Source organism: Chiloscyllium punctatum, chromosome 9, assembly GCF_047496795.1.
Source record: "Chiloscyllium punctatum isolate Juve2018m chromosome 9, sChiPun1.3, whole genome shotgun sequence".
NCBI lineage: Eukaryota > Metazoa > Chordata > Chondrichthyes > Orectolobiformes > Hemiscylliidae > Chiloscyllium > Chiloscyllium punctatum.
In genome coordinates this window covers 111,464,714-111,478,966 of record NC_092747.1, presented here as the reverse complement: position 1 = coordinate 111,478,966, position 14,253 = coordinate 111,464,714, and the positions used below count along the sequence as shown (strand labels likewise).

The window sequence follows — 14,253 nt, the reverse complement described above, 5'->3', positions numbered from 1 at the left end:
AATGCTGGAAAAACTCAGCAGGTCTGACAGCGCCTGCAGAGAGAGAAGAACAGAGTTAACATCAGTTCTGAAGAAGATTATTACTAGATGCTAAATATTAACTCTATTTCTCTTTGGGGTGACAGGGAAAGGACAAGGGCAACTGGACCTATTTGACCTATTGGACCATATTCCAAAAAGTTAGTACTGGCAGAATGAGCTGACTGGGCTCCATCTGTATTGTACCATTCTACATAGAAATTCAAAACAAAACCATTCAGTATTTGTGCCGTTTTTGATGGGGCTATTATCAACTGTTACCAATTGCAGCCAGGGCCCAGAAATCCCTGGATTGCACAGTGAGTTACCCAACTGATCTTTCTTCTCTATATGCCCAGATTTCTGGAACTGAGTAGATAGAAGCTTTTGACAAACTGATCGCTGAAGCATTTTAACTTAACAGGAGATGATTGAGACCAGAAAAATCAGTAAAAAACATTTTTCCAAACCGACTCATATTGTCCCCAAACCCCACCAAAATGACAGAGTGTATGTACTTACTACACAAGAGGCAGCTCACTGCCAACTTCTCTAAGGCAATTAGGTATGGACTATAAATGCTGGGCTTGCCAACAATGGCCACATCCTGAGCATTAACATAAAACTGCCATGAATCTAAGTTAACTGTGGCTCAGTGGGGTTGCACTGTGCCCACTAAGTCAGAAGGTTGGGTCTTCAAAATCCTATCCAAGCCACATTATCAAGGCTGCCACTTCCAGTGCATTTCTGAGGGAATGTGCAGCAATGGAGGTGACATCTTTTGAATTAAACAAAGTCCTGTCTGCTCTCTCAGGTGGTTGGAAATGATTCCATGGCACTAATTAGAGAAGAGCAAGGATGTTCTCCCCCATTTTTCTGATGAATATGCATCCTTCAATCAACATCCTGATTGGGAAAATTTGCTGGGGTTGGGTCGAAATTCTGCAATTCTTCCAACAGAACACTGGGAGGAGCACTTTCACCCATATGGACCGCAGCAATTCCAGAAGGTGGCTCCTCACCACCTTCGTGGAGGCCACTTTGAGATGGAGAGAGATGTCCACATCCCATGGATGATGATTAAAACAAAAAAAATACACTGACAGAAGATGACATGGCCATTACACTATTGTCATGGGAGCCCGCCTTGCGCAATTTGGCCAATTCTGCTACATATCCTATATTACAGGATGATAACATTTCAAACAGGACTTCACTGGCTAGAAAGGAGAGAAACTGAATCGAGCGTTCGCTTTGATTGAAGCATCAGTAAAGATCGTGAGTACCCAGCTTTGTTGACCCATGCAAAATCTTCCTTATCAAATTTTTGCTCCAAAATGAGGAGAGTTGGCCCATGTCAACAACAGCCTGACATAGTCAGCTTATGTAATCATAAGTTAGAATGTCTCCAGCCAATACCATCATTGTCTCTGGGTATATCTGGTTCCACTGGATAGTGAGTAGTGACAGCACAGTGGTATATACTCAGGAGGGAGTTGTCTGGAAGTGCTCAACGTTGATTCGAAACATCATAAGGTTTCATGCCATCAGGTTAAACATGGGGAAGAAAATCTCCTCCTAATTACAGCTTACTACCTTCCATCAGCTAATGAATTAGTACTACTCCATGATGAACATCAAGTGATCGATGCACAGTGTGTGGTAAGGGCACAGAACATACTCTGGATGAGGAACCTCAATGCTTCATCTCCAACCAAGACTCAGTTGTACCGTTGCTGACTGAGTTGGCCAAGTCCTAAAGCAAGAGAAAATGAGGACTGCCGATGCTGGAGATCAGAGTCTCGAAATGTTGACTCTCCTGCTTCTCAGATGCTGCCTGACCAACTGTGCTACAGGACTGGGTCTGCAGCAACTTGTGAGGGAACCAACAACAGGAAAAAAACAATGATACCTAATCCTCACCAATCTACCTATCACAGAAGCATTTGTTCATGACAATATCTGCAGAAGTGACCACTGCACAGTCTTTGTGGATGCAAAGCCCCACCTTTACATTGAAAATAGCTGCATCATCTTGTGTGGGGCACAGCCACTGTGCCAACAGGACAGGTTTTGACCAGATCTAGCAACTGAAAACTGGGCATCCTTGAACCATCAGCACCAGAACTGCATTCAACCACAATTGAATCCTCATGGTCTGGAATATCCCCCCAATCTACAACTACCAATAGGCCAGGGAATCAATACTGGTTCAATGGAGAGAGCAGGAGAGCATGCGAAGGGCAGCACCAAAGAAAAATTAAAAATAAGGAGTGGAATAGCCAAAGATACAGCAGAAGAGATTTCAAATAGCAGAAGCAACATTCAATAGACAGAGCTAAAGGATCCCATGACCAAGGCCGGGACTGTGTGTACATCATAGTCAATAACCAGGGCTCCAGAGGCCTGTTTTGCACACTGTTCTCAGGTTAGAAGCATCACAGGGGCACATGATTTCTGGCTCTGTCCACAACCATTAGATCAGATTTGAGCTCTGCAGTCCTGACACACCAGTTGTGAAAGGGGGTGGACAATTAAAAAATTCCCACTTGTCGGAAGCTCCACAAATAGCCCCATCGTACATGTTGGGGCAACCCAGAAAATTAGTGCAAAAGATATGGCTGAACCATTTGTCACTATCTTCAGCCAGATTTAAGTGATGATCCATTTTGGCCCTCTCCCGAGGTCCCCAGCATCACAGATACCAGTCTTCAGCCAATTCATTCCACATGATATCACAAAACACCTGAAGACACAGGATGCAGCAATGTCACGGGCCCTGACAACATTCTAGTAATAGTACTGAAGACTTGTGCTCCAGAACTAGTTGAAGCCAAGCTTTTCCAGTACAGCTACAATACTGGCATCTTCAAGACCATGTGAAAAATTGCCCAGGTGTGTCCTGCACATAAAATGCAGAACAATCCAACCCAGCCAATTATCACTCATTAGTTCTACTCTTAATCATCAGCAAATTGAGGAAAAGTGTCAACAACATTGTTAGCAAGCAACCCTTACTCAGCAATAACCTGCTCACTGATGCTCAGTTTAGCTTCCACCAGGACCACTCAGCTCCTGACCTCACTACAACCTTAGTTCAAATATGGAGGAAAGAGGTAATTTTGAGGTGAAGTAATAGTGATATCAAAGCAATATTTGACCGAGTGTGGCATCAAAGAGCCCTATCAGAACTGGAGTCTGTGGAATTCAGGAAAGCCTCTATTTGTTGGAGTCCTACCTGGGACAAAGGAAGATGGTTGTGGTTCATTGGAAGCCAATCATTCAGTGCTGGTCCACTGCTGCTGAAGATCCTCAAGGTAGTGTCCCAGGTCTAACTATTTCCAGCTACTTCATCAATGAACTTCCCTTTGTCAAAAGATCAGAAGTACAGAAGTTCCCTGATGTTTGCATAATGATCAGCACCATTTGTGACACCTCAAATACTGAACAGTTACTCCATATGCAATAAATCCAAGACAACATTCAGGCTTGAACTGACAAGTGCCAGTAAATTATCATCTGCAACAAGAGGGTGCCTAACTATTGCTACAAGACATTCAATGACATTACTATCACTGAATTTCCTATGATCAACATTCTGGCAATGATTAATGACCAAAAGTTGAAATGGACCAGCCATATTAATACTGTGGCTACAAGTGCAGGTCAGAACTAGTATTCTGCTGCGGATAAGTCACCACCTGATTCCCAATGTCCTCCATCTACAAGGCTGAAGGCAGGAGTGTGATGGAATACTCTTCACTTACCTGGATAGGTGCAGCTCTAACAACACTCAAGAATCGTGAAACCATTTAGGACAAAGCAGCCAGAAATTCACCAAGGTTCCTTCAACATTACCTTCAAGACTGTGACCGTTACAACCTAGAAGGACAAGCGCAGCAGATACATGGGAAAAGCCACTACCTACATGTTCCCCTCTAAGGCAAACATCATCCTGACTTGGAACTAGATCAGCACTCCTTTAATGCCACTGGGTCAAAATCCTTCCTAACAACATCTACACCACCCAGATTGCAGCAATTCAGGAAAGCACTCCTTTATCAGGGCAATTAATGAATGGCAATAAATGCTGGGTCTGCCAGCAATGCCACTCACTATGAAACAATAAAAAAAGTACATTGGGACATGCTGCAACCATGAAAGATAATAGAGGAATGAGAGGCTTGTATTTTTAGCTACCTTTCTAGCGTTATTAGTTTCCTGATGCTAGGCTCAGTTGGATGTCAGTCCCTTGCCCACAGATTGTCACATCTTGGCTTGAAGGAAGAAACTAACCTCCATCTGTGTCCCGCATAGTTAACATTTCCTCGGGTAGCAAATTCTACAGATTGGGAAAGTCTGTTTTCTATCATGATGACAGGAAACAGTTTGGAATCTTCAGAGAAATTTGAGCAATAAATACCTGGTATACTTCACCTAATATGAAAGCAAATAATATGAAGTAATGGCAATGTAAAAAGAGAGATTTCACCTACCTCTTCCTGAACAGGGTAAATTAGAATTCCCTCGACATTTCTTTTCACTCTCCTCAACTGACATGCGACAAGAATCTGGATGCTCACATATTCTGCCACTCCATCCTTCATAGCAGTCACATCTTCCACAATTGCACTGCCCAACACCTTTAGTTTAAATCCAATAAGCAGTCATTAGAAACAAGAATAAAAATGAAATATCGTGGGATATTTGTCAGGTATCAATATTCAGTTTCACTCAAAGCCAATATACTTCACTAGTCCATAATAAATTCTGGTCCCTTGCCATTTTTTATTGTTCCATCTTTGGTGCTTGTACCTTGAACCAGTGAGGATCTGAACTCTGCAATTCACTCCTTAAACCCTTCCTTTTTTTTATTTCTATTAAAACACATCCGTTAGCAAAACTTTTAGTCATCTTCAGCATCAAATTTGTATCAGCTCCTGTGAGGCACATTGGGATGGATGTGCTGTTTTAATTGTGCTACATAAATGTGGATTGTTGTTGATGATGCATGTTGCAATCAGTTACATTCTCCGTGAGATGTAATATTTCAGCTACCTGACAGCAGTAGTGTGGAGAGGCGGGGGGGAGCGGGATTTTAAAAAAGTTAATTAAAAAAAAGACAGAAGGAAGTGCGAGCAATAAGTATTGATTTTGAAGGTTTGATGATATTATCACCCTGACAGTGGTGGTGCTTATTTACTTCCTTCTGTATTAGCTATTCGTTTATTATTGGATAATTCCATAATTAAGCAACCAACAGAAGGAAAGGCCATACACACTTAAATTAGCAAGGAGTATGCACACTTACAGCATACATATTCAGACTACCCCTTCTGCCCCTATAATGGATAGACATGTATCAACTTCCAAACATTGTACAGGCTAGCAATCTTCTATGTAGAAAATAGACTGGAGTTCTGACATCCTTCTAAATATATCAAGGGTCTTTCCTTGGTCTCATTTCTCATCTCCAAGATGTCCCTTGGTGACAATATCCAAAGTCACAGCTTTATTTTCAGATGTACACTTGGCCATGTGATAAGGCAACTTAGAGGGTGCATGACACCTGCTATACCTCAACACCATCTTTTTTGATTCCTTGGCTGTTACTGGATGAGTAGAAATCTCGTCCAATTAAATTTCAGGAAACCTGGAATGATTGATTTCACTCCTACTCGAAACTTTGTTCAGTCGGAATGCTTGCAAATTTTGTACCAGATTTGATCCCAAGATGAGCTTCCAACATCACAGCCACTCCATTACTAAGACCACCTAGTTCCACTTCTGTAATATAGATTTCAATCATCCCACCTTGGCTGTTCCACAGTTGAAACTCTCATCCCTTCCTTCATTTTCTGTAGACTTGACTATTCTAATTGACTAGGAGAAAGTGAGGACTGCAGATGCTGGAGATCAGAGTCGAGAGTGTGGTGCTGGAAAAGCACAGCAGGTCAGGCAGCATCCGAGGGGCAGGGGAATCAACGTTTCGGGCAAAAGCCCTTCATCATATTCTAATGTACTGTTAGTTGGTCCCCCACATTCTATTCTCATTCAGAAATATTGCCTGTGCCTTAACTAAGAAATGAGTCCTGTTCCCCACTCCCCCCTATGCTCCCGACACAATGGCTCCTGGTCAAACAAGGTCTTGAGTTTTAAATTCTCGTCTTTGTTCTCAAATGCTTGCATTGTCTTGCCGCTCCCTATCTCAGTGATCTCCTCCAGCCCCCATAACCCTTCAAGGTACTGTCACTTGTCTAATTCTGGTCTCTTATGATACATTATATCTCGTACTTAATTCACAATGATGATTGCTCCACCATTGATGGCTTTGCCTTCAGGTGCCTGGATCCCAATCTGTGGAATTTCCTTCCAATGCCTCTCTGGCACCCACTCTCTTACTTTTCTTCGTCAAGACACCCATTCAAATGTACCTTTGAACTAATATTTACAAACGGACAAGTCTCCAGGTCCTGATGGAATTCACTGCAGACTCTTAAAAGAGGTGGCTGGTGAGGCAATACATGCACTGGTGTTAATTTTGCAAAACTCATTAGATTCCAGAAAGGTTCCATCAGACTTAAAATAGAAAAATATAACCTTGCTATTCAACAAGGGAGGGAGGCAGTAAACAGGAGACAACACGCCATTTAGCTTGATGACAGTTGGGAGAAAATTATTAGAATTAATCAGTAAGGATGTTATAACCGAGCATTTGGAAAAGCTCAAGTTAATCAAGAAGAGTTAGTATGGGTTTGTTAAAGGGGAATTTGACCCAACAGCTTGTTAAACAGTGTATTGGAATTTTATGAATGATTAACATGTATTCTGTAAAATATGGCACTTGTTGATACAGTGTATTTGGATTTTCAGAAGGTATTTGAAAAAGTGCCACCTAAAAGCAATTGCACCAATTAGGATCTCATGGTGTAGGGGTAATATATTAGCATGGATAGAAGATTCGCTGGCTGACAGAAATCAGACAGTTTGCATAAATGAATGTCTTCAGTTTGGCTTGATGAGCCAGGTGGGTCCCACAGGGGTGTATGGTGTGATCACAATCTTTTACAGCTTGTATCAATGAGGGGATGATGGGCAAGTTTGGGGATAATATGAAGATAGACAGGAAAGTATGCTGTGAAGATGAATAGCAAAGATACAGAAGGATATCGGTCAGTTGAGTAAATGAACAACAATCTGGCAGATGCAGTATAATGTGAGAAAATGTGAAGTTGTTCAGTTTGGCATGAAGATTAAAATTCAGAATATTTTTAAATGGGGAATAACTGCAGAATTCTGAAGTATAGATGGATCCAACTGTTTTAGTCTATGAGTCACAAAATGTTAGTTAGCAGGTACAACAAGTGGTTATGAAGGCTAATACGACACTATCCTTTACTGCTAGAGGAACTGAATATAAAAGTAGAAATGTTATGCTTTAAATATTCTGGGCAGTGATGAGACAATATCAAGACTACTCTGTGCAATTTTGATGTTCTTATTTAAGGAAGGATGTAAATGTATTGGCATCAGTTCAGAAGAGATTTACCAGATTGATACTTGGAATGAGAAGTTGAGTTCTGAGGAAAGATTGGATTGGCTGGAAGTTTAGACGAGTAATTAAAGTTGCTAAGATCCTGAATGGTCTCGACAAGGTGGACATGAGAAGGATGTTTCCTTGTATAAGTGAGTCCAGAACTAAGAGGTGGTGTTTAAAAATTAGGCATTCCCCTTTGAGGTCAAAGATGAGGGGAATTTTTTTGTCTTCTCAGAGTCTTATATGACCTTGGAGCTCTCTGCCTCAGCTGGCAGTGGAGGTGGGGTCATTGAATTTAAGGTGGATCCATTTAGATTCTTGCTAAGTAAAGGAATCAAAAATGATCAACAGTAGATGGGAATGTGGAATTTGGAATACAAACCAACCATCCATTCCTTTACTGAAGACCAGAGTAGGTGCAAGAAGCCAATTGGTATACCTCTAATTCTTATGTTCATAATATTTCCTGTTCTGACTTGGTGGTATACTTTGTTTAACAATGCTTCCATGAAGCACCTTGAGACATCTTATTATGTGAAAAATGCTATACAAATGTAAGTTGTAATTGCCATGTTTAAAATTATGGAAGGGCTTGATAGAGTAAAAACAGTGAAAATATTTCCATTTGCAGTGGAGAAAATGGTCATAAATATAATAAATCCAACAGGGTATTCAGGAGAAACTTTACCCAGATAGTGGTGAGAACTCACTATCACCATGAAGCAGTTGAGGTAAATGGCATAGCTGTTCTTAAGAGGAACCTTGACAAACATGAGAGGGATTAAGGATTTGTTGATACGGTGTGCAGAAACAAGGTGTGATGATGTTCATATGGAGCAAAGGCGAGCACATAGATCAGCTGAACTGAAAGGGCTGTTTCTGAGCTGTAAATTCTAATTTTCTTCAAAACCAAATGTGAACATATATTTCAGTTTTTAAAGCAGCAGAGGAAAGTAAGTCAGACGATGTTGAGGGGTGAACATGGGTCCATCTTTTTCTGAACACAACCTCCCATCCTCTAATCATACATATTTACCAGCTTCCAGGAAACGAAAACAGCGACAGTCCTGATGAGTTAGGAAGAACAGCAATAGGGAACTATTTACCTCCTCCTGCTCTTCTCAGATCTTACTGTAATCCTGATCTGAATCACTGCTTGTTTGGTTTATTGCCTCAGTAGGGATTAAAATATGTACTCACTCCAGCAGGCTCAGAAATTTCAGTATCAAGAGTGCTCTGTATATTAAATGCTGGAAATTTTCATTGGTTTTTAAAAGCAGAATAGCTGTGAAATTCTCAACTGACGCACATGTAACAATCAGAATCATTTTACAATCACTAAATGTACATTGGATGCTGTCTTGAGGTCCTCAGCATGACAGATGCCTGTCATTATCCTATTCAATTGATTTCACATGGTATCAGAAAATGGCTGGAAGCACTGGATACTGCAAAAGCTCCAGGCCTGGACCACATTCCGGCAATCGTACTGAAGACTTGCACCCTTGATCTTGAAATTTCTTAACCTGCCCACGTGAATACATATTTCAATCCCCACCAAGTCAATAAGTCAATAAGCAGCTGCATTCCTTGCCAAGTTGTTCCAGTACAGCCACAATGGCATCTCCCTGAAATGTCTGTAAAACTGCTCAGGCATTCCCTATACATAAAATGTAGGACAAATCCAAACTGGCCAATTACACACCTCGCCTGATAGGTGACAAGTACCATTTGTGCCACACAAGTGCCAGGCAATGACCATTTTCAACAAGGAGACTCTAAACCATCTGACCTTGATACTGAATGGTATCATCATCACTGAAACCCCACTATCAACATTCTAGTTATTGCAGTTGACCAGAATTGGATTCGTGATATGAATACTGTACATACAAGAACAGGTCAGAGGCTTGGAATTCTGCAACACATAACTCGCCATCTGACTCCCGAAAGCCTGTTCACCCTCTATAAGGTGCAGGTCAGAGAGTGTGATGGAATAAATACTCCTGGATGGGTGCAGCTCCAACAACACTCATGAAGCTTGACCACCCAGGACAAAGTAGCCCGTTTGATTGACACCACATCCACAATTGATGCACAATGGTAGCAGTGTGCAGCATCTGCAAGATGACTTGCAGCAATACACCCAAGGTCCTTAGCACCTTCCTAATTTGTGATTTCTCCCATTTAGAAAGACAAAGGCAGCAGAAACATGGGCAAACTATCATTGGAAAATTCCACTCCGAGCCAAGCACTATCTTGAACTGGAACGATGTCATTATTTCTTCACTGTCAAATTCTGCAACTCTCATCCTAACAGCACTTTTGGTATGTGTATACCCCACGAACTGCAACAGTTCAAAACAGAATCTTGACACTATCTTCACAAGGGCAATTGTGAATGGGCAGTAAGTACTGCAATTCCATGTACAAAAATACAATGTGATTGCAGATAGTTTTTACTTGATTTACCTTTGGAGTGATTCATGTTTCTAATTGATGAGGATCAGAAGAAGTGAGATGAGTAGATCAAATGCCCAGCACAGTGCCCATACTAAGAGTTTCAGTTTTGCAAGAGACTGTGAGGATTATTATTTCACAAAGCAAGAAGTAGAAATTCTGGCACCTTATCCCTAGGACTTGAATATTAAATTTCAAATGTCAAAAGGACTGCTCACTGGTGTGGACAAAAGCATGACTTCAAATAAATGATGCGGAAGCTTTGTACATTGACCATTCCCTGCACAAGGAACACTCAAGGTATGTGAAGAGTACATGGTTAAATAGCATTAAGGAAATGGGGGGTATCTCCTTTTGTGAGGGTGGGGGAAATTGCCCTGTTTCACTAGGGAACCCCCCCCCCCAAACCTCCCTCCACCTCCACCCCTCTAAAGATGTGAATGCGTGCATGTACACACACACACACACACACACTCTCTCTCTCTCTCTCTCACCAGGGGTCACTGATCCTTCTGCAGACTCACCTTACTCTATTATTCATGTTGTCTTCCTACTTGGGACTGCTTGCAGTCCTAGCGAGGGCTGCTACTGAGTTCTTACACTGCTAAGACAACACAGCTACCAGCCAATCATATTACCCAGTAGCTCTCAAGGGCGAGACTTCCTATCTTTTAGGGGCAGAAGTTTGACAATTACCTGGTTAAATGCTGCCCCCAACATGTTACCAATCATAATTACAGTCAAACCCTCCTTCCACCACACATCCCCACAACTTAAAATTAACCCCCATGTTTCAATTGATGACCATTCATCAGAACAGTAAAAAGCTGGATAGCTAACTGATTTCAAGCATTTGTAGAGAGAGTGAATGGGGAAGGGGAACAGAAGAATGAAAGGGAAGCTGTGTGGCAGCGTGGAAGACAGGACAGATTAAGTGACAGAAGGAATGATGGTGCAAAGCCAAAGGAAATGGCAATTAGAGATGTGAAGAAACGTATCATTGATCTGGAGTAACTGTGTTAAACACCAGCAGAATAATAGAGGGAAGCATGGTAATTGTACAAACAATTTCCAACTTGTTTGAAAATAAAAGTCTGTATTGAATCTGTGCGATACAGAGTTTGTTTACCTGAGCAGAAACTATCGGAGTATCTGTCATATACAGCGTGGCAGTCTCTCTCATCACATTCACATGTTGCCCCATGAATGTCACCGTATTCACCACTGGGATCCAGGTCATAGCATGAACACTCACCACAGATGCAATTCCCTAAAGAAAAATCACAGCATGATTTGAGAAGGGTGGTATTGTGCTGTCATCGAACACGGCCAGACTATGTAATCCACATTTAACTACTGTAAATTATATTTATTATGTAGTCATTGAGAGTGAATTTCCTTTCTCATCCTCCCATCACAGTCTGTTGTTTAAGTGGCATTTCAGTTCTGTCAAAAAAACAGCAACCCGTCTCATCCAAAGAGATCCCCAACTGATAGAATTTCTGGGCTAAACTTTGCCTTTGTTAACTTGAGTTATTAACTCCAAGAATTGTAAAATTGCTTTATTACGTCACACAATGCTTCTATTTTCTCAGTTTGACATGCTATCTCAGAAGTTGGCTTCAATTCTGCTATCCTCCTTGATACCAGCACACATGATCAAGTAAGTGCTCCTTGCTATCAAGGGCAGTCATTCTCACTTCACCTCTGGACTTCAGCTTTTCTGCCTGTGTTTAGATGACAGTGAGATGTGCAGCTAAACAGCTCTGATGATACCCAAAACCTCCATCAGTGAGCGGGTTATTGATGAAGAAGTACAACTTGATAGCACTGTTGATGACTCTTGCCACAACCTTGCTAATGATTGAGAGTAGACTGATGGGGCAGCAATTAAGCAGGTTGAATTTGTCCTACTTTATGTGGTGAGCAGGTATCTGAGCAATCTTCTTTATTGTTTTGCAGATGTCAATTGTTGCTGTAGTGGAACAGCCTGACAAGAGGCATGGTAAGGACACACACACACACTCACACACACACACACACACACACCAACAGAAAACCTGGGTGCCTCTCTTTGGATCCCCCAACATCCATTTGCTAACTTGCTGTTTCTCTCTTTTGATGTTTGAATTCTGACTGTGGAATCAGAGGAGGCTAACTGCTACCATCTCAAAACAGACATGCAGCAAGCAAACATGTGGCATTGACACAATGCTTAGCTCATTGGCCCAGCACTTGCTGACAGTGACAGTCAGTTTAATGGCAACTCATTGACATTGATGTGTAAATGCTCCAGAAACCTGTGGCAATGAAGAGTTTCCCTTGGAGGTGTGAATCTCCACATGTTACAGCTGATTTGTTCCTCTCCACTGTCAGCCTTATGTAAACAGCAACCCATCCTCTATCTCCCCAAGGCTGTCAGGATATTGTTACATTTGCATGTTAATTACTTCTTAACATTGTTTCTGAAAGTTAGGGCTAGTATTCAATAGTGTAAGGGCCCTTTTAATAATTTGATTTCTGTTCCTGCAATGTCACTCAACCTCTCCAGCTCAGAGATGGAGTATCTAAAGCTATAAAATTTCATTTCTGCAATCATAAATTGTTAGATTTCTAAATTCTTTATTTGAGTTTTTTTAATCCTTCTTTCCTTCTTTATTTCTCTTTCTATCCCTGGTTTGACTCTAATTCCCTTGACTTTCTTTCCTGTCATTTTTTGTTTCTTTCCCAATCCTTCAATCTCATTGGTTAAGGAGATGGACTGCTTGTCTTATACAAAAGGCTAAGGATTCACAACTTATCTTAACCTCCCAGCTATGAACAAACATAAGGCCACAATTAGTACCCACCTGATGAACACAATTAGAACTTAATTGATAAACATTCAACATCCAATCCACCATAGCCTTTGCTGTTATATTTTCAGCTCATGTTTCCAAAATGTTAGAGCTCAAAAATGACCTCTAGAATTCCTATAATGTGGATGCAGGCCATTCAGCCTATCAAATCCACATTGACCTTCCAAAGAGTATCCCACTCAGATCATTCCTGCATTTCCCATGGCTAATCCACCTAGCCTGCACATTCCCAGATATTATAGGCAATTTAATATGGCCAATCCACTTAACCTGCACACCTTTGGACTGTGGGAAGATACCAGAGCACCCAGAGGAATCCCATCCAGACACATTGAGAAAAACCCCACACATATGATCACCCAAGGGTGGAACTGAACCTAGGTCTCTGGCACTATGAGACAGCAGTGCTAACCCCTGAGCCATTACGCTGCCCCATGTCAGTCTAGTTGAAGGATGAGGAGAAAAGGTCTCTCTAACTAACATGGACTGCCAGGTGATGCACCACTTCTACAGCCATTATACTGAGTTGTCACTTTGTTCTTGTGCCTGTGTACAAACAAGTACAGCAAATGCCCTGCCACTTATCCTGTGGAGGATTTTGGGGTTCAATCAGATTGCCTTCAAAGGAAGGATGGGGATGAGAGAAGGAACGTTTTTACTCAGTAGATAGTACTGAATTAGAACCCATTGGCTTTAAGGGTAGGGTACATGGAAATGGTCAATTATTTCTAAAGTAGGAAAACTGGACAGGCATTTGAGATTAGCTTTCAGGGCCACAGGAACAGAGGAGAGGCAGAAAGGCATGTGAGTGACTGGGTTGCTCCACTGAGAGCTGATATGGACTCATTGTATCAAAAGGCCTCCTTGAAGGCTGTAATGACTATTTGACAAAAGCATTCATTATTTTATTTCAGAAATGCAAAGTTCAATATCAATGAAAATGCCCTGGTGACACAAAACAATAACTGGAGTTCAACAAAACAATAACTGGAATCAAACCTGTTCCACCTTGAAGTAATGCTCATGTTAAATTTGCTCTGCTGCTGACAATTGTACAAGATAAAGATGAGTAAAAGTAATAAATGATGGTGTAGGCTGTGCACACGTCCTGATCTGTACATGATGGTGAGATATTGAAAGAACTTTCATTCATCTCTGCAAATCACTGTAAGGCACTAAAAGCCATCCCCTGCAATTATAGAACCATAGAAATTTAGAAAAACGCATGACGCAATTTCAGCTCATTGAACTTGTGCATTGCTGGTTTTGCCATAGAGAAATCTGTGGTACTTCCTTTTCCCAGAACTCTCCATGCTATAAACGATTGGCACCTTCAAGTGTGGGTCTTAAAAACTTTAATCATTCGTAGTTCAAACATTG

General features: G+C 41.4%; 1 protein-coding gene across 1 annotated transcript in view; it reads right to left on the bottom strand.

Moving 5' to 3' along the window:
• The window catches only part of itgbl1 (integrin, beta-like 1), a 220,568-nt gene that overhangs the window by 77,297 nt on the left and 129,018 nt on the right, over positions 1–14,253 (bottom strand). Inside the window, exons 6-7 of the mRNA XM_072578065.1 lie at positions 11,145–11,285; positions 4,515–4,661 (exon numbers count right to left, since the gene is read on the bottom strand). Of these exons, the coding sequence (XP_072434166.1) occupies positions 4,515–4,661; positions 11,145–11,285 (288 nt within the window). The remainder of the gene's footprint in view (positions 1–4,514; positions 4,662–11,144; positions 11,286–14,253) is intronic.